Source organism: Bombus vancouverensis, chromosome 8 (assembly GCF_051014615.1).
Source record: "Bombus vancouverensis nearcticus chromosome 8, iyBomVanc1_principal, whole genome shotgun sequence".
NCBI lineage: Eukaryota > Metazoa > Arthropoda > Insecta > Hymenoptera > Apidae > Bombus > Bombus vancouverensis.
Window position 1 is genome coordinate 8,085,700 of NC_134918.1, and position 22,072 is coordinate 8,107,771.

Genomic DNA, 22,072 nt, shown 5'->3' on the forward strand with positions numbered 1-22,072 from the left:
GTATCTCTGCTCTCCATGTTGAAGATGTAGCAGATACTGGTTGACAAGAATCAACAAACAGAAATGTGATAGGTTGTCCGAAAAGTGTCTTTCTTTTACAGACACGTCTTTTACAACGACGCATCTTTATACAAACATGAAACCTAATCTGTCGAACGTTGTGATCTTTATTTTGATAGAAGAAAATGGATCATACGTACTTCGACAAAATGTTGTGAAAATGTTGTGCATCCATTATTTCCTTATAAAACGAAATAAACTTTTCGGACGACCTAATATAACGAACGAGATTCGATTAGATTTTGATGTACAATTTTTACTAATCATCTATCGATTTTTGGGAGAACAAGGAGAATAATAAGATCAAAGTCTGATAATGATCAGAGTCTAACAAAGAAGAAACCTGTCCATTGCATGTCGCACTGTACGACGCTTCATTTATCATAGTTGATAAAATAAATCAGTGAAAAACAATCTTATATATTCAAAACTTACACTGAAAGGATATATGTACATGCACATTGTATATACAGAGACCTCGTGTTCGCATTTCTCAATATAAAGCGCACAGTATCTCTCTCATAAACCTCTTTCCAACGTCAGTGTGTATCTATTCTAAGTATAATGTGCAGCTCTAGCATCGGCAACGATCAAAACCCACCAAAAACTGGTGAATTCCTGTTGACCAAGTTACACAAACAGAAACGAAAAAGAAAAAGAGAGAGGAGAACCTTGGACGAAGCTAGTTTCTCCATGCGAAGAGCAAATCTGTTCTTGGTGGGAAGGAAAAGTCACCCTCCTAAGTTAACAGTGAGATAAAACAAGCATTCGCAACTTCTTATATATCCTTTAAATTTGTTATTTTACAATTATTGCAAATCTATGTTAAAGATAGAGCTATTTATTTGTACGAACAGGTGGAGAATAATAAAGAAGAGATTACAAAATGGCTAGAGAGAATAATAAATATTGTGCAGCTTGCAACGTTTCAACGAAACATTTCTTTTTACTCAACCTCGTGAAAAGGATTGTTCCAATATCTAAAAACTCGTCGCAATACTAAAAATTACTTTAATAATGCTAAACGTTTAATTATGGATAATAGAAACACATTTCTTCGTCTGATTTAATAAAGAAGAGATAATACACTAAAGCTGGAAGTTTGCTTCATCGAAAACAGATATATTTATCGTTTGGTTGATTTAGTTAGTTTATTAAAATATAAGGTAGCGTATACATCGAGCGTGAAAGGATGAAGTCTGACGAAGCAAAGAAGCATCGCCATCGTTATGTCAACGGACAATTTCTCGAACGCGTTCCGTAACAAGCAGCAACATACCATCTCGAGGCATCTATTTACAGCTGTATTTTGGCAGAGCCGGTTTGTATAAGATTCCACGAGGTCATGCTAGAATACGATCTATTTCCTGACCGATCTGCTTACACTAGCCGTGTGCGAACTCTCTGTGTTACACGAACTCATATTCCTGTTTCTTAATCCCGTTCTCACTGTTGTAAATCGAACAAACCGAATGGAATTCCTAGTTCCGAAGATACGATCGGAGGTAGAAATAAATTTTCCTACAATAAAATTAAACGATCTTAGCGTGACATATCGTTCCAGCAGGGTATGAATCCTTTTCGAAGATTTCAAGGTCCCATCTTTCTAAATGAGACGTAAAGAATGCTTTTTTTTTTTTAGACACGCTTTTTGGCAGGCGTTCGTAATAAATAATTCCCACTTCCTGTTTTAATCAAATACAACGTGGTAACCTTCCCACGAATTTGCTACGAGGAAACGGATGATAATTATTTTTTAGCTGTATTTGTTTAAAACGTACATATGCCGATAAACGATGTTCGTCGCATCGAATTTAAACTGAACGTTGAAGGGAGGGGAAATTATGGATACTTCGTTAATCGCCATAAAAGGAAACATTCGGGGATGTTTATTGACACGTGGAAGTGCAAATGAGATATTGCATTAACGCGAGATTAAACAAATAAATTCGGGAATATCTAGGTGAAATAAAAAAATATTACAAATTAGACATAGTTAAGAATCCTCAAATATCTATGTTAGCTAAGAAAAAAAAATATTGCAAATTAGATATTGCATCAATGTTTCAAAAATATCTGAATATACATGAGAAATTCCAAATTGCATTAAAAATTCCAAAGTAAATGCTGTGTTAATACGAAATTAAATAAAAGGAATTCGCAAATGTCTCTACGTTGACCGAAGAAAAAAGCCCAACGAAATATCGAATTGACGCAACATTGTTCATCGGTGGGTTAATTATAAATCACTTAGTATGGCAAATTAAATGCAATCTATTCGTGGTGTATCGACGATAAGTGGTCGTTTATCGATTGCACGCGCCACACCTCGTAAATCCACGAACGAGTATAAAAGTATAGACAAGGCGATTTTCACTTAACACGAGTATAAAAAGGCAGCGGGTTGCGACTGAAATCTTCGGAAAAGAACGAGTACATGACTTGGTCGTTTAACGGTAAAAAGCTAAAAGAACAGTTGGCAAGGGATTAAAGGAGATAAAGGGTGAATGGGTCGCACTAAGGTGGCGTTTAATGGTCTGTTTGCGGTGTTTTCGGACTCTGACTACAAATGTCTCGTAAATCACGAGTTGAAATAATGTTTGAGCGATTTCCGTGGTGCTAGTTCATTCAGGAAGTTAGAAACTAGGAATACACGAGACTTCCGGTTTGCGTTTATAGATTACTGGCGGGAAGGCATTATATTCGAAGAGAGAGGTTTCAAGTGGAGAAATTAATTTTCATTTGACGAAAATGCTGCGAGGGATTATTTAGAATATATGGAGAATTAAAATGAATCGTAACAGGAATTTTTCGTGTCGCAATTTAAATTCGAATTAATGTTACGGACTTTGAAATATTTTAGGATTTCGGTAAGCTGACAATTTTTCACGACGACGTGACACAAGTCCTCCATTAAATTTGGTCGAGTCATTTTATAGTTTAAAGATTGGTATGTCGTCAAAAGGGCTTCGACAATAGAAACTTAGGTTTACAAGCCTTATCATTGAGTGTCGAGATTCATATCAGAGTTATCTGTTGAACGTTACACTGATAAACGAAGATCAAAATGTTTTTAAATAATTGTTTTCACTATCGAATAAATTTCTCTGCAAAGTCGAATTCAAATCATGCTGAACGACGCACGATCGATTAGCTAAAATTCAAGGCTTTTTATTCAAATACTCTGATGAAACACAAAACATTATAAATAGAAATGCAGGTTTGATACGAGAATAGTTACGAGGGATTCCAGCCAAAGTTTCCTACAGCTATAATTCAACGTTTATGAGAGGATAAAGCTACTTTATTATTTCATGCGATGCTTAACCATTCCTATCATTGCAATGAAAATATCATAACGATTATCATAAATTTTGTTCGCTCCTAAACGAGTCGAATCCTTCAAACGTGCTACTTTTATGGAAAGATGTCACGAGTTTGAGCCGAGTTTTAACACAAGATGGAACTTCGACTTATTCATCCGTTGTCCTGGAAGCAAGTAATCGTATTTCCAATGCATATTGAAAACGAAGTTGCGAGTTGCAAGATCCTGATTAAAAAGTGTCTTACTACAAGGAAACGAATTTCAAGTCAATCTAAAGAGAATGGAGAAGAAAGAGAGACCTATCAATTTTATTACAAAGTTTTCAAATATAAATCCTCAAACGTAATTCCCCAATTAATTTTACAATTTCACGGCAGGAAATTCTTCAAAATTCTATTAAAAGATGTTTTCCTTCAAAACAAATTACTATCTAGCTCGAAAATTTCATCCCTCTTGAAAAGTATTGCCAATTACGATATACGTGGCGCTCTATAATGTGGAAGAAATTTGCAAACTTGAAATCAATAACATCGGCCATTCTGACGGGAATAATAAACGACATCGTTAAGAAGCTGTATTCTCATTGAAGTAGAATCTTCCGCGATCTACAAGTGGAATATAATAAGCGACGAAAAATCAAATATAGCGGAAGTATGTCGACCGACAGAAACGTAGTCGGATCTCTTTAAAAGTCGTTCAATGATCATTTTAATATAAATCGTAGGACTTTTCCTGTAATATTATCTACGACACTCTTGTCCAACAAAACTTTTTAATTACCATTTTAAATATCGAAGATGATCTTGAAATTCCAAGAAATACGAGTGATAGGAAAACATCAAATAATATGTAGTAAAAAATGTGGAATCATATAATATTCATTTGAATCAACAATTTTCATTAAAATTATATTATATATATTATATTATATATTATATTAAAAAGGAAATAGTTGTAACACTCGACAGTAAACATTCCAACGGTCTCTGTCCCGTAGCTCGCCACACGCAGACCCTATTCTTCGAGTAAGATGATTGCCAGATGTCGATGCGTCTCCGCAGTACATGTTCGGCTAGCTCGAGGGCCCGTTATAAATCTTAAGATTTAGTCAACTAAAGTCCTTCAAACAGACAAACAGTCTTTGTCCCAACTACGGGAAAATAGGGGAGACCTATTTTTCAACGAGCGGCGTCTCCCACTAGCAACTTTCCCTCGAGGGCGGCTAGCATCTTTTTCTAACTATCGGTACGGAGATTGACCAATTAGCAGCAACGTCAATTTCCCCTACTTTCTGAACGAAGGCTTTTCTCGACGAATCCGATGATCTCGTGTCCTTAGACACACCCCAATATAGTTTTCCTCTGTGGCATCATCGGGACGGGAAAATCATTCTCGCTCGCGATCTCATCGATGAAAGGAGTAACCCTTTACGATCAGTGAATATTACGCGTCCGACTTAGATTTTGTGAGTACGTTCATCTATCATCCCGTCGACCGCGGATTCGTTATTGAACCTAGGATCATTGTCATTAGTTTCTCGAGTACCTAACTACCACGGTTACTTGTCCGGTTCTATAATAATCGTATTTGCACTAGTCAATGTCTTCTCTATTGCATAACGACAACGTGTAACCCAAACGAAGATTCGTTTCACGCCCCTAACCCTAATTCTACTGTAAACCGATGCAATTTCATTTCGCATTATTTTTCTGGTAACACGTGCCTCGTAAAATATTTGATTCCCATAGCGTGTAAATCTTGTCTTTTTTCTATGGTTTGGTAATAACGTTAATCGTGCTACTTGACTTTTGATATTTAATCGGTGCTCGAAATTAACTTCATTAAAAAGATGGCACGGGTTCAAGTTTGAATCTGGACTGACGTAAGGAATTTCGTGCTAGTTTCGGTTAAAGTGTTTCTACTTCAGCGAATTGTTATTGGATCGTTAAGAAAGTCGAAAGTGGGAAAGAGGTGCAGTTACATTAAGAAAGAAATGTGGTAGTAGCAGGTTGGTAAGCAGACGCTACCAGCAGGAAAGTGGTAGAGAAATAATTATCTTCTATCCGTGTGTCCAGCCGAAAGTTTGAAGATATCGAGTTAAATCGTGCAACGTTTCTAGAAAATTCACCAAAAGAGATAACCCCGATCCACTGTGTCGTATTGTTCGTCATAATAGGACAAATGATTAAGAACATTAATTTGAAGCGGAATAATAAAAATGCTAATATGAATTTCGGAAACTATGTTGCACCGAAGAATCTGATTTAGAAAAATTGAACGAGGTATTGTACATCGTCAAATACAAATGTAAATTTGATATAAGTTCTATTATTTAAGATTATTCGAAGGATCAGATTTTGAAAAATGACACGGTATATTATATTATTTTTCATTCGATGATCCGAGCGATCATAGTAACAACCGATAATAAACATAGTTTGGAAAAAGGTAATTATTAATTTAGAAGAGAAATAATTTCTTTATGTCTGGCGAACGTTCCAATTGAATAACTGACTAATCAAAAGATTGGAAGAGACATAACGAACTCGATCTTTATGTCATACATAATCCCCTGTACATTTAAGGGATTATGAATCCATTCATTCATCTCCATATGGATAAACCAGACTACGAGGGTTGTGGTTGACACATTCCCATAAACTAACCGAAATCACGAGGTCGTACGATTTTACGAGGCTACCTTTTCGGCATCTTGATGGGAGCGTGCACGCGCGACCGAAAAGGTTTCGAGGAATAGTTATCCGGAGCCTGCGTCGATCGAATTTACGGCCGTCGATTCAATCGCCGGACATGTTGCTGGTTACTAGTTGGACAGATGATATTTTCCCGCTTCGTTTTTTCGCAAATGAGAATTTCTAGAAGGCGATCACGATGGAAGAATTCGTTTCACGATGAGAATTCGACAAGGAAACCTGATAAGAACCATACGATCGCGAAACCTGTTGAGAATCTAATCGGAATAAAAGGAGAATTCGATGAGAGTACAAGAAAGCTCGATAAAAAGTGAAACTTTAGAACGTTGGAAATTTTTGTTCAAATCCGAACGATAGATTGTTAGGAGTTTAATCAGAATCTTGAGAGGAGAATCTATAGCAACTCAACGAAAATGCTACGGTAGTTTTAATAGAAATCTAAACGTATTCTACGGAAACTCGATAGGAATTTTCAGAGAGTTTTAGAAGAATTGAAGAAACTCTACTGGAACTTGGTGAAAATTCCACAGCAACTCTACGCACATTTCAGAAGGATTCTATTAATTATTCTTTAGAAGAACGCGTTACGTTAATTCTGTACGAATTCTGCGAAGATCTGATAGAAAATCTACGAGAGCTTTAAAAAAACATGACTAAAGAATGGAAGCTTCTAAAAAGTCTCTAGTAAAAACTAATAGCTTATAGCTATAAGAACTGTGTAAGAACGCCGTAGAAGTTGTAAGAGAACTGTACATGAATTTTCTAAGAACTCTATTGAAATTTGTTGAGGAATGCGCTATAAAGGAACGCGTGGATGAATGTGTAATAGAAATATATTGAAATAAGTATAAGTATAGTGTATACTGACCCAGATCCTCGCTCTACCAGTGTTACATTACAGTCGAAGGTGATAGGGAGCACGTCGATATATAATATTTATAGCAAAGGACATTACCAAAAAAATTAAACTTGGTGTGTAACTCTAGTTGAAAGTTACAAGAGATAGTCAATAAAAATCTACTTATAGCTCTTTGTTTCTAGACTTTGTAATCCAAACAACATTCATGTTCAAGGGCACAATAATATGGACCTCACTTTTTTTTTTTATTTTTTTACTTCACTAAATTCTATTTTCTTCGTAATAGCGGTATCCAGGTAGTGGCGATACAAAAGAACAGCGTAGAGTTTTCCTAAAAGTAATTACTTCAATAAAATTTGATGTATATGAAAATTGGAAAGGAATTCTCTTGGGAAATTTGCCGGCTACCTTGCGGCAACTTCGCAAAAAATTCGCAAGATATCAATAAGGATAAATATTGTACAGAAAAATTCCATAAAATACCATCGAAGATCGTATGCGAGTTGAATGACAACAACTATTACGGTAACTCGATAAAGAATCGACAGGAACTCGATTCCGTGAAAATGTGAAAACGCGATACTCTCGCAGAGATACGATTTCACGCCAGTGAAATACATTCTTCCATAAATTTAAACTTTCACGCTACCAATATAAAATGATAGAGGACAAAATGGTCCGTTCTTTCCGTGTGATATTTTGTTCAATGCATTCGTCATTCAAAAATACGTACATCCGCTGGAAAGGAATAGCATGAAGGACGATTTTCGTAGAAAACAAATAAAATTAATGACGGATGAGTATCCTTGTTGAAAGAAGGCGTTGTTTTTTAAATACAGGGTGGTTGGAAACTGGTGGTACAGACGGAAAGGGGGTGATGTTACGCGAAAAAAGAAGTCGAAAATATGGAATAAAAATTTAAAAAAAATTTTTTTTCTTTTTTTAAATTTTTCCATCGAGACAACGATCTACAGTGAGATCCGTTACAACGAGACGTGATAAAGTGCACGCGTACCGAGCGAAAGTTCAAAGTCGATTTTCTCGAAAACAAAGCCTGAAACGAAAAATTTTTATTCTATATTTTCGACTTCTTTTTTTACGTAGAATCACCTCCTTTCAGTTTGTACCACCAGTTACCAACCATCCTGTATTTCTCGTCTATTCTCATCGATACATTTTGCATATTGCCCTGGTGAAAGTTCGACTACATAAAAAATCGTGTTACGAAACTATGCCACGCGTACAATTGTACAGTGTACGTTCTCTTAAATAATAGAACATCTCTTGGTTTTATGTAAAACGCGATAATTCAAATAGCAAGGAAACGACTAATCAAACGTGATTTTATCTGTATACGAAACATACAAAATTTGTGGTGCTTTTTACAACAATTACGAACGAAAAACACGACGAACTAAGAATCGCACGCGTTTAGACTTTACTGTCTCATAATCTAAGTCTCATTAAACTAATTTTATACGAATTACGCGCGATAAATCTTAATCGAAATTTTGATTTAGGTAAGAACAAATACAATAGAAAAATTAATCTGTCTTGCGGAATTAGTTGAAGCAATGACTTCGTTTCAAAGAGATCTAATGAATATGAATGAAAAGAGGTTTAGTGTTATCGATGTTATCACGATATACATAAAAATGATATTTTTATTGCAACACTGAATATATATGCCAGAATTCTTTATTTATCTCAAGATCTTATAATCTCTACCAGTCCTATTTATCTTTAAAAGTTCCAAATCAGATAATAAGTTGCTGAAAAGTTTTAAGAATTTCCGAATCATTTCTCAGATTGATCTTCGATAAATGACTTTAATACTCACGACCCTGAATATTTACAGGAAAAGATACAGCTCTAAATAAACCGACGTTAAATCTGTTTATTCTGTTAAAAAAAAAAACTCCGCATTGTCTGTTTCTTTATGTTACTTTAATTTCTGATTGAACAGCGACAATCGTGACAATTCGAGACACGGTAAGTGCATCCTGGCAAGATAAATTTTTCGCATCAAACGAAACCGCCTCGACACTCGTAAAAGAATTTATTACAGTAGTAGAAACTATTTTTATAGGACCGTAAACCTACGAATCTCCTCGGCATCGAACGTATTATGCTTTTCCTCCCTCCTGGTGATCGCAGATCGACGAACAATAAGTCGAACAACCACTTCGAAACCATCCAGGCGAATCTCGGCTACGTATGTTTCTTTCTTTTTTTCGTTAATTTAGCAACTGGTCAAATTTACAGCATCTTTCAAACCGGTTTCAAGTCTGTGTGTAACGAGATAGATTTCGATGTTTATTATTGCACATCGTTAATAAAGTTGCAAATGGAATCCTTAATTGATGCAGATGACATTTTTTAGGGGAATTTTGTGTTTAATATATGATCGTATAACCGGTTCTTGGCTTTGACATATTTATATAGTAGTAACTTTGAGTTTGGAAATTTTTAAATACAATACAGACCACTGTAATATGTATTAAATATAAATAAAAAATCTATATCAAGTTTAGAAGGAAAATACGATTATAGCTGGCGTACCGCTTACACAATATTTCCATGCAAATCTACAATATTTTTCATAGAAAACTTTCACAGGTAAAACTTCCATGACATCCTTAAATTCCTAAACATTCCAAACAAAATACCCTCATTTATCTTCCCCTTGAGAATTTCAACAGACCCTCATCCCTATTGTATTAAATCTCAAATAAATAATATTGTGCTACAGATGACTATATCGATTTATATTCGATTACCAACATTTGTTCCATTCTACTTCGTATTTTACATCCTCCGTGATAGAGATCAATAAACAAAAAAAAAAAATCAATCACAAACTATAAAATACCAAAAGTCGTGTCATTTAATCTAAAACTATCAGTCGACAGTTGACTCTCGAAACATTACAAACCAGTCGGTCATTTCGACTGCCCTGTCACGTTTCACAATAAAAGAAAAAAAAAAGGAAAAAGATACAAAATTAAAGAAACGTTTCACTTACCCAGCATTCGAATAACGTTCTTCTGCCCGGAGCTTTTTCCTCTCCCGCCATCGCCGTAAATGGGTCCAGCTGACAAATGGTTCCTGTTTGCAGTAGCTAACAACAGTCTGGATTGTCTTAATTTGATCGCGATCAGTATATAGAGAACGGTGATGATGGTCATCGGCAGGATGAAGAACAGTATGGTGGATATCTCGAAGGCGTGTTCGAGCGGATACAACTTGATGGAGCATTGAGCCGATTCCAGGACCACCGAGCCGTTGCGATAGTCGTAAACGATGCCAAATTGAGCCGCCTGTGGCACGGCCAGGCATAGCGCCAGCAGCCAAATCACTATGACGAACTTCACCGCCCGGGACAACTTCGACATCGTGTGCGAGACAAAAGGATGACAGATCGCGAAGTATCTGAAAGTGGAACACGTGTTATTCGCCATTTTTCCATCAAGTTAAAAAAAAAAAAAAAAAAAAAATAGAGGGAAAGAACGGTTTTTGGAAGCCGCTTGTTAGCAGGAACTTTAACGAAGCCGACATTGTGGAAACACGTTAGCGAACTGGAAAATGGAGATAAATGTGCGATGATGGATGGCGTGCTGTGTTCACTGAGCAATACCGGATGTAAATATTGTAGTTACTCTCGGATTTATTGTTGCACCTATCGTTGTACCGTGTCGGTCTTGGAACGTTTATTGTGTAATAAAGTGACTACACAAAAGTGTAGTCCTTCTTTTGCAACGAAGCGTCTTCTGGGCTGTATATTTCATTTTCATGGTGCTAACTTTTCGTAGATAGTACAAAATTTCTTAACTAATACGAATTCGTTACGATTGCCTCGAGTTCTCACTACTCTTACCTTTGCTTCTTTGCTTCCGTTTTCTTCGTTTAGATAAACGCGATCGTACATTTCGAATGCATAAAAATGCACAAAGTTAACTCCAAGATACGCTTACTTCTATATTCGTTCGTTTCAGCTAACGACAATCAAATTTGTGCAATTGCGTGGAATAGACGGCGTATTGTAGTCCTTTTTTTAAAGGAAACGAAAGGAAGGTGGGAAACAAAAGGGTAAAATTCTCTTTGTACAATAAAAAAATTTATGTAGAATCTATAATATTATAAGAAATAATTAACAGGGGCAATAGAAGTTGTTATTTTAAGTTTCAAGTTTACTAAGAATTTTCCAATTTCAATGCCAGTAGAAGGAAAGCCGTATTGCGGTAAAACATGTGATACGTATTCAAGGTAAATATTCTGATTTCTAGAAGAAACAGTGCTATCTTCGTAGACAAGCGACTGTTACTTGCGTTTCCAAGAATATTCCCTCTTCCAAGGGAAGAAGCTTTTCTGTATCCAGAAAGAGATTCTGTCAACTTGTCATGATAGAAATTATTAACGAAGATGAAACGTTTTATATAAGTAAAGCTAGAGCAAACAGAAAAAAAGTGGGGAAAGTGCTTCAACCCTCTGGAGTATCGTTTTTCCCTTAAAAAATGAAAAAAGAAAAAAAGAAAAGAAACATCGAAACATCACTGTGAACATTAAAAAGTGCAACATTTTTAATAATGTAAGAACATTTCAAAGTAAGACAGAAAAACGATTCTAGCTGAGTTTAACAAGATATTAATCATAATTTGAGGAAGGTGTCGATCTGTTTCTTAACGACCGTTCCAGTGTATCTATCATCCATTTTATCACGATTTCCGCAATCATTCGTCATAGAATAGGGTTACAGCAAGATCGAGAAAGCAAAGATCGTAGCGGTTTACTTAGGCAGAAATAAGAGATAAGAAAAAGAAGGTCTCAGAGAATTGGACACGCTTTATTTGTGTCAACCAGCAAGGGTTACTTTAGACAGTTCTGGGAATTTCCGCGCGACAAGGGGATGACATGTAACTATACACCGTGAAAGCTTGACACTTTCAGGCGAGAACGTTGAAAAGGTCGAAAGCGATTTAATTTACGGCGATATTTATTGAGAACCTCGTAGAAAACTGTTACTTATCTGCGATTTTATAAATCCGTGATTTACTAGAAAGAAGATGAAAAATTTTCTGACGGTGATATTACAAAAAAGAAAAAAAAAAAACAAAAGTACATGTAAGACTGGAAAATTAAAAGTAAGTGCTGCGAGAAAATTGAAGATAAAATATTCTTTTAATCCGTTTCTATCCTCCTTTTATCGTAAAGATGATATTAAAGAGAAAAAGGTTAACAAGTCTATGCAAATTTGAGATCGAAGATTCTCTTCATTTCTCATTATGTTAACGTCTTTAATTAAAAATTAATTATCATGCTCGGAGGAAAATTTTATATGCTACGTGGACAAAGTAACGAAAGCCACGTAAAATAGAGCTAAAAGCAGAAGTTTTAAAGTTTTCTTCGATGTTAGCTCATTAGATTCAACTAGAATCAAACATACGATAAACACTTATTATTCGAGTTATAGTACCATGCTAGAATAATTTACTTATAATTCTCAATGAGCATTGATTGTAAAATTCTTCCAAATAAAAAAAAAAAGAAAAACAAAACGATGTTAGCTACGTAAAATGAACTACAAGACTACACCATTTACTGAACTAAACACCTGGCGATTTAGATTGACGTTTTGAGGCGAACGCAACTGGTTCGATCGATCGTTTAATTGGAAGGAATGGTAAACAGTAAAAGAAGACTACAGCCGTTTGACGTGGTTCTTTAACCTATTCAACCCTCTTGATGTCTTCGAAAACCATCGTCCCATGTCAATAATTCGACAGGGTCGGGACTAACGCACAAACCACAAAAGATCTTACGTATCTTCGGAAACTTTAATTCGATCGTAAGTTTCTATGTAATAACAAATGAATGTTATTCAATTATGTTATTTCTTTCTGTCGTACGTACATTATATCGGGTATTTAAAAAAATATTGTTGCTTGAGTGCAAAGGAAAATCCAAGATAAAGGTAAATAATAAAAATAAAAACATGCATTTGCATAAACATTCGCAATCTCAGTTATCATTTTTAGTAGGTAAACAAATATTTCTTTAGATTCTACTTTTTAGTCGCTTCAATAACAAATATCCGGACGTTAACAAATTTAAATGTCTAGATAACAATGAATGGCAGTAAAAGCGTCAACTTGCACAAACATCCACGTCCAAGAATAACAAACAAGAAAGAGTGAAATACTAAATTTAAGAACAACCTACGAGTTCGTCGGTTTGTATTCTCAAGTCGATGATTCAATTCAAATTGGTTACAAACCTTTCGACGGTGAAGGCGGTGATGGTCAGAACGGTGGCGTTCGCGGACGTCTCCGCGGCGAAGCTTTGAATAATGCAGAACGTCTCGCCAAACACGTACGGGAAATGCGACCAGATGTAGCACATCTCTGGAGGCAGGCCGGATATCAGCAGCAGTAAATCAGAAACGGCCAAGCTGAACAGATAGTAGTTGGTGGCCGTGTGCATCGACTTGTTACGCGCGATCACAACACAAGTGGACACGTTGCCGATTAATCCGGTGAGGAAGATCACCGTATAGATCACCGTGATCGGTAAAACGATGTACAACGGATCCCGCCTCACTGTCGAAAAATTTTCCTCCTGTAAATATTCGGCGATTGGTCCCGTGTAATTCTCCCATTTACCTTCAGAGGCCAGCGGATCTTCCTGACTTCCGGCCAACCTCATGCTATCTCCGATTATTATCGATCCTTCCGAACCGATCGACTTGTTCGACGAAATAATTTTTCTCCACCAGATTCCGGCTGATTCTGAGAGATTCTGTGCAATCGGGTAACGTTGACTAGCTTTCTGCACGATTGACTAGTATAGAATTAACTTTGACATTAATTAACGACGTTCGCGCTGCGTGCAAATTTTAATCAGCGAAAGTTTCAGCGAATTTTTTATTCTATCGTTTCGATCGAATTCGAATCGCCTTCGTCTCTTTCGTTTAATCGTAATCGATGTGGTAGTCGATCGAAAGGATAAATCACCGCGTGTTCTGTTTGTAAATTGAAATCTCATAAGCTTCGGTGTATCATAAAGGTCTGTTTTGATGATCTGTTGACGATGGTACGAAGGATACAACGAGAGATAGGTTCGGTTGCGTCTTTCTTCGACATTTTCGGGTACTTCTAAGGACAGAGGCGAACCCTTGGTATCCCTCGAGGACGATTAAGTCAATTCCAATCAATTTACCGAGGTCGACGTGAATAGATGGTTCGATCAGACTCGTCGTGGTGTCTTTATTATCAATCCACGCGTCAAGTGGTCTGCGAAGAGCGCTTCTTCTCTCTTGGTCTTCAGTTAGCCTCGAAATTTTTATGAAGTCGAAGAATATTGGAAGATAAGTTGTTGAGTGTTATTGGTCGATTTCTGTGGTTGAAAGCGTTCGAATCAATTTGCGGCTTTAAAAATAGGCCGGTCGTTCGATCGAAACACAGCTGATCACTGTATCTTCAGGGACGAATAGAATATGTCGTTGGTCTTCGCTGAGACATATTAATAGAAAATCGTCAACGGGGCAGGATGAGCTTATTATGGTTGCTCTGGTCTGCTAAGCATCCAATCCACGTGTCGTCACTCGGAGATTGTCTTTCCACGATACTTCCGGTCTAAGGTGTCCGCCGCCTCGTTCTTTTTTGTAGTAGGTCTCAGAGATTGGATCTTTGGTTTGACGCTATTATTCCGTAAGATGGATCTTATTAGAAAAAGTGTCTGTTCTCTTCTAACTCTTTTTAACTTATGAAAATGTTCTTTCAATTTTCATTATAAAAGTCCAACATTTTTTCGATGAACTTTACTTCAATTTCTCTTACGAGATTTTAAATTTTCACGACATCATTTTCGCTTTTTATCAGGGACTTTTAATTTTCAACGTAATTTCTTTCGGCTTCTGGTATAAACTTTTCAATTTTAATAAATACAAGTCCTTTTTAATCTTACTATGAAATTTAAAATTTCAACGATTTTCATCCAAAACTTTTTCTATATTTTGTTATGAATTTCTTTCTGATTATGTATATGAGAATTTTCATATATCTAACCCTGGAATTTTCTTTCATTCAACTCTGGAATTTTTCAATCGCACAAACTTTACTTCCTCGTTTTCTCTTTCGTTCGGATGGAAATGTTCGACGATTTCAATTTTACTTACTGTACCGTAATAGCAGGTGATTTTATTAATTACATATTCCAATTTAAGCGTCTAGTTGTCGATTATGTCATTCATCGATCAAATTAAATTTGAATCGTGTCACTGTAATCAAGTTCGAATCAAATCTAATTGTACACTGATCGTTCGTCTAATCGTTGCCTTCGATATACCTCGCAATAGTTTCGACTACTATTCTGTGTAATAGTAATTCGATTCTTGGTTGTATATCATTAGTATCTATGACGCGATTAACACGCGACGCCGTACAAATGACTTGAGCGTCGTTTGATTATCCAACCAACTGTAAACGTGCCTGAAAATGTTTGCACGTGCGAACAGTTTTGGCCTTTTCTTATTTTTCCTTCTTTGTTTATCAGAATAATCAATCCAACGTTATTAACGTAACTAACGCCAATTAATCGATCGTTATGTTAAATTTGTCCAGCTATCTCGTTTACGATGCGAACCGATTATTTCTGGCCTCGTTTCAATTGATCGCACGATTTCAATTCAAATCACTTTTCTGTCGCTTTGTTCGATTGAAAATCTTACGGAAAATGACTGAAATTGTGAAAAATACGAAATGTTAAAGAAAGTATAAAAATACAAGTTACGTTTCTACAATTTCTTTTCCACGATTATTACGATACTTCGCCGATAAATTAGTATTAAGATGCTTCTAATCGATATCTATACAATTTTATAATTTATAGCTGTTATGATTGAATCCCGTGCGATTTTCATCAATTTGTCTCGTACTACGCGACGGTAAATTATTTGATTTATCGTAACGATACGGTTCTAGCTTAAATTTCATGATGCTTCGTCTAGACGGACACGCACATGTTCATACTCGCAGATCACGATAATCTTTCATTACGTTTCCAATGTGCTTAAAAATAAATTTCATACGTCATTTAACTCATCTTTATGTCTTTTGTTACGACGAATTTAATACTTTCTCCGCTATTGTTCGTTCTCCGATCAATTTCGAATCGAATGCTCGCTAAAATAATTTCGTCAATCAAAGTATCGGCGATTATTTTCGCTGAAATTTCCTTTTAATTCGCGCCTTCAACGATAAATTAGTTCCAATTAGCTTCTACGTGCTTAGCTCAATTAATCTCAAACATTCTTAAAACTGAATCATTTTCGATCGTTCGTCAAAGTCAATCACCGTAAGACACTTCGCATTCAAGTTTCAACAGTTCCTTCGTACAAGATGATTAATTAATCGTTTCGTCTCGTTCGTCGCGCTTTTGTGTCGTTTTTTCTTTGTGAATTAGGAAAGTTCACTCGTATATGAACGGTTCTCGATTATTAAAAGACAGTGCCGAGTTGTAAGTTTGGAACTTGTGTTTGAAACAATTTCTTCGTCTAAGTAATTAGTCATTTGTTTTAATTAGCTTTTCGTTTCTATCGAAAATTGCATATTCTTTATAAAATACGGGATATCTTTTACAATCTTTTATAATATTTTTTTATTGTTTCTATGAATTATTTCTCTTACCTGAAACTTACTTCTGTAAGATCGTTGAAAATTGTTTCTCCTCTTCCAAGACTATCCATCAATTCTTTCTCTTCCTACTTCCTCTTTCAACTCCACTAATCTGTCAAACGCTGTATAACCTTCGTTTAGGTTTCTCTTCCTCTTTGTGATAACTGTATGGTATACAATTATCGATTTTTGCACTTCAAATTTATATTTCTTTATTAATCTGTACACTTAGTTCTTCGTAACACGGTTCAGGTTAAATTTTAAGAATGATTATTTAGATTATTCCCAAGCACGATTAAATTTTACGATTTTTCGTTTCTTTCTTCCTTTAAAAACTTATTTCAAATTTCACTTATTTCGAATAGGATTTTATCAATTTTTAAGTAAACTGTACACAATCATCGTTAAACTGTTCGTTTCTTCTTCAGATTTAGTTATATCTTCTTTTTTCTGAAAAACTTGAAATTTAATATTTTTGTATGAAACTTAATTATTTTAATATTAAATTTTACAATTTTTAATTAGATTATTCACGATTATCCTCGAACTGTTCTTGTTTCTTTCTCAAAATGATTTATCTCTACCTTTCACAGATAGATACAGAACATCTCTTCAAATTTTTCATTGTTTCCGTCATGAAACCAATGAGATTTTCTTCAAAGTTACACTTCTCCCTTGAAGAGCTGTTTAATATTTTTCTTGCTTATCGCCAAGCTTCACCAACAGAAATAAATTTTTCTCGTCATCAAATTATTCACAGCATTAAACATCCTTTGAATTCGCACCTCAATTCCAATGATCGAGCTTCTTACAACCACAACAATCCATTCACTTCCTTATCTGATTGATCTAAAAAAAAAAAAAAATCCTGTTCACGAAATGCCTAACAAGAAAATGCTTTTCATAACATGCACAATTGTTATAATGTTTCCTCGAATAACTTCAAAAGAAATTTCATTCGTTTCTTTCGTTTCCCTCTGACTTGACTATTCCTTTATGTCAAAAAATCAAGTCGCTGATTATTAAAAAATTCCTCCGAACAATCTCAAAGGTATCGTTCAACTCAGCTTCGCGATAATTCTTCGTCTCATGAACCGGTTGACTCTAACGAAAAGAATTATACTCTCCCAGTTTCTCTGTTCGTTCGCGTAGCTCCCTTTCGTGACACGAACGCGCTTAGAGCGCGGTTTGCGCGCGACTGAACGTTCTTCGACAACGTTCGAATCGTCCACGCTTCTCCTGACCGCCGCTGAAATGGCGAACTGATTCTCCCATCTAACAGATTATTTCGAGCGCAAAATCAATCTAGCACGAGGTATATTATACGATCCACTATGCGTTATCTTCGATCGTCTCGTAAATGGTGTTGTCTCAACGGTGTCAAGAGAAACGCTACGTGACAATATTCCCGCAATAGGAAATAGAGCAAACGTATCTGTTTTATCTGCCTGTCCGTGATAATTGTTGTGTCAGTCTTTAATCGTGTGTCACTTAACGTTAATAGAATACGAGCATCTTCTGTAATTATTGATGTTAAGTTCGTTTCAAACGAAATTGGTTCAAGTCTCGATTTGATGGACGTTTGTTTCTCGATGTCTCTTTGGATTTTCTTTTCTGTTTGAATCGACGTTCTGTTCGAATCTAACGTAAACTTCTGCTCTTTTTAGGAAATAGTGTTGATTCACCTTGTGCGTCTAAGATTAACAATAAAATTTACAGATTAACTATTACGTATAAATTTACAGGAAACAGTACAGAGAAATACAATTAATTTATTATTGAATAAAGTTGAAATTAAATGTTCAGAAAATAAATTGGCTGATAATCAAATTGGTAAAATTCCAAGACGAATTCATATTCTAATTGATTCAATAATTACCATAAGTTGCACCAAAAAAAAAAAAAAGAAAAAAGAAGAAAAATACTGACGAATTCAATGGAACAGAATAAGCTGACGGTGTAATAAAAATGATAGATGATGTCATTAAATTAAGCGAATAATTCTTTTCATTCTTGCCCTATACTTTTGAAACGTTGCTGATGAGCACAAAAAATTGTAGAGTACCTCGATGCTAATTAATCTCTTTCAATATTCACTATAAAAATCCTTTTCCTTTCTCAGACGAAGTAACTTTACGGTTAAAATTGAAGAAAAATCAATATCATTGGTTTTTATGACGTTCACGATAAACGACAGAAACTATATGTGTACCCGCACGAACTTTTACAGAGAAGCGATATTTATATGAAATTTCAATATCTCGTGTCATACGTATCGTTGAATCGTACATAGTACAACTTGAGAGTTATAAAATTCTGCATCGATGATTTTTTTTTGACACTCCTACACTTTCTACGCTTCCTTTTTTTCGCGACTCTTTTATTCTCGTCTAAAAAGGAAAAACTACCGGTATTTCACACTTTTCAGTCTTTTTTTATATTTCTTCGAAAGACAGAAAATATTCGCGTATCGCTCGATATAACTACACAGAAAGAAGATTTTTATGCAGAGATCGCGCCGTTTGTTACAGAATTATATAAAATGGCTACTATATTACAGAGCTATTTGTAACTTACAAAGGACGCTGTGGTAAATTTTTTTTTAGATATTTCGACCACCACGAGGGGACAGAGAAAAAATAGAATTCATTCATTGGTGTAACGTACGAAATTAGCAGATCTATTTGAGAAAGATTCCAAGATACTCGATTCATTCGTGTAATTTGTTTACAACCATCTAAAACGAATAATCCTCGTGAATCTCATTTCGCTTACATCGTATCAACCATACAATAGCAATATGAAAAATAAAATTTCTGCTTCCTATACTTTGAGCTTCTGATTTGCAAACATTCTACTAGGAAAAATAATTCCTTTGTTGGAAATATCAGATATACCGTATCGATACAAAACGCATATGGAATAAATCTTGCAATTAAAATCAATAATAAAAATTAAGGTTTTCGTGTATGTTGAAAATCGAAGAAAATATCTTCAACACGTATCTTCAACACCGTTGTACTCTATATAATAATATAATAAATATAACAAATATTCTATGTAAGATAACTCTTAGTTTCTAACAATTAGAAACAACAATGTAGATAAGGAAGAGACACTTATTTAAAACAAACTAGAAAGGAAGTTACATTTATGAAGATAATACTGAATTACCGCGAACTGCTCTTTTTTTTTTACTTGCTGACAAGGAGTATTATTCTAACTGAAGGAACTCCTTCTCGTTGAGACAGTCCCTAGTAATGACAGTATGATGGGTACTTGGGTGACTTTAAGGGAACTCTGTTTTTTACGACCCTTTCTTTGCACAGTCTTCGGAAGGAGATAGAGGAAGAATACAATAGTCGCTGACGAGCTACTCTATCGCACGCTCATTTATGAAACCCTTAAATTACCCAATTGTTGTTCTGGAACCATTGACGAACGAACATAATCACACCATATTCGAATAACACTGTTCGCCACACTTATTGTCAGATCGAAATCAAACAGTCTGTCCATTGAGTGTGTATTTGATGTTCCACTTGAGAACTTGAGTTTACTGTCACGGGAATGACACATGTGGTTTATGTTAACCAAAGAAGAATTCTTTGTACGAAGCGTTTCGTGTTCTATTCTACAAGATAAATAGAAAATTAGGTTCCATTCACGAAACGAAGAAGTCTGAAACGGAGAATTTGAAGAATTAAGAATCCCCAACTTCCGATCAATTCTTAAATTCTACGAGAAGTTGTGAAGATAGAAAAAATTGCCGAGATCCAATGGAATTCTCGAATCTGAATAAAAAATGCAGAAACTTGCAAAATAAAGACAAGATGAGGAACGAGTGAAATATTTATTTTTCGCAGCTTCCACGAAAATCCTTTAGAGAGCTAAGACGATTTGTTACGTGTTTTATATATGTTGAATAAGAAATTTCCCATACATAGTACCAATTCCACGTTACATTTTACGAGTTAAACTCGTAACAGTTTTGCAGCTGTGATCAAATTTCCAAGGAGGAGGAAAGAAAACCAACAAACTCTCTTATTAAATAGCAACTATTTTAAACAACAGTTGCATTCACAGAAAACAGAAGAATCCTACAGTGCTCCAAAATGGTTGGTTACATGCGAAGTTATAAGTTATTGTACGTAGCGTACTCCTTACTACCATTTTCCAAACTTAAAAGCTTCCATTTACGAAACAATTCTCAAGGAATCCCGAGAAATAAGAAAACTCTTTCGCGACGTTCATAGAAATCTTACAGAGTATCAAAATAATTGTTTCTAAATAAAAGCTCCCGGTATATACTTCGTATACTCTGATTTCACGTTTCACGTACATCTTAAATATAAAATAAACTTCTACTCAGGAAGGAATTCCAGAAGAAAGAACAACTGACAAATAGAACGGAAATTTTGAAGAGCGCGAAAACAATTTGTCACGAGTGTTGCAACTTTACCAAAGAGCTCTGTGTTCTACCTTGAGACGTATCGTCTTCGTCTTCGCAAGGAAATTTCAAAAGAAAGAACTAAGAAAAATCAACAGAAACTGCCGTGTAATGTTAGTATTTAACATTTTCAATAGCATGTAATGAAAACAAAATAAGAGTTTAGCGTTGATACTTGAATAACATATTTGCATAACATTTAGTAACTACGAAATAGTTTAATATTAATATTTAATATTTACGATTTTTCACAACACTCACAGAAAGCACAAAAATCTGAAAAGACACCGAAACCATTAGTCACACGCGTAACTCACTAAAGGTACCTTTCGCGAAACGAATTCGCCAATGAACTTGAGTCTCTTTCCAAACATTGATGTTGTTCGTCTGGAATCGACAAAGAAGAATGTAATGGAATATTTGGAAAGATAAGAGACAGGTTGGCGATTTTCTTGGATGTTGGCACAGGCAGCGTGTTTTGGAATCGACCGATGCCCACGAGAACTGAACGCGTTCTGAGCGTGCAGTGGCGGTGCTGAGAATTTGAAAGAAGCGTCGTTAGGCGGTCTTCACAACAAACGCGCTACCTTCGCACCTGCGTCTTCCGCCCCCGGCTGACTCGATACGTCGCCACGTGGTTCAGTAAATCGTATTCCAACTAAAGCAACGAAATAACGAGCAACGACATAATGAATCGTTTCCTGATTGCTTCATTATTCCGTTATTTTATTCAGACGAAGCAGATTTCTTTCGTCTTACGATCAAATAATTTTCTATTTCGGTTAACACTGGCAAATAAATTTCAAATGAAAATTAATTACATTCACGGAAACAGAGTAATTTGGATTTTAACATTAAGTGAAGCCTCGAGTAATTGTATTTTGCGAATATTCCACTTACAAACAGTTTAGTCGAATTATTTCACAACGTAACATGCATATAACATTCCCTCGGAATTTTTTTGAATTTTAATTCCAATCAACGTCTGAATTT

At 35.4% G+C, this 22,072-nt stretch overlaps 1 protein-coding gene across 9 annotated transcripts in view; it reads right to left on the reverse strand.

The window, feature by feature from the left end:
• LOC117162648 (pyrokinin-1 receptor) overlaps positions 1-21,580 on the reverse strand; it is a 36,153-nt gene extending 14,573 nt beyond the window's left edge. The window contains exons 1-6 of one of the 9 annotated variants that reach the window (XM_076621029.1): positions 21,341-21,580; positions 17,214-17,478; positions 16,642-17,079; positions 13,618-15,692; positions 13,233-13,554; positions 9,984-10,390 (exon numbers count right to left, since the gene is read on the reverse strand). In XM_076621029.1, the coding sequence (XP_076477144.1) occupies positions 9,984-10,390; positions 13,233-13,554; positions 13,618-13,660 (772 nt within the window). In that variant the 5' untranslated portion in view covers positions 13,661-15,692; positions 16,642-17,079; positions 17,214-17,478; positions 21,341-21,580. Of the gene's footprint in view, positions 1-9,983; positions 10,391-13,232; positions 15,693-16,641; positions 17,088-17,213; positions 17,479-21,321 lie in introns of those variants that run through there. The other 8 variants (XM_076621023.1, XM_076621028.1, XM_076621026.1 and 5 more) reach the window with 8 other exon arrangements.
• Between the last annotated feature and the right edge of the window lie 492 nt (positions 21,581-22,072).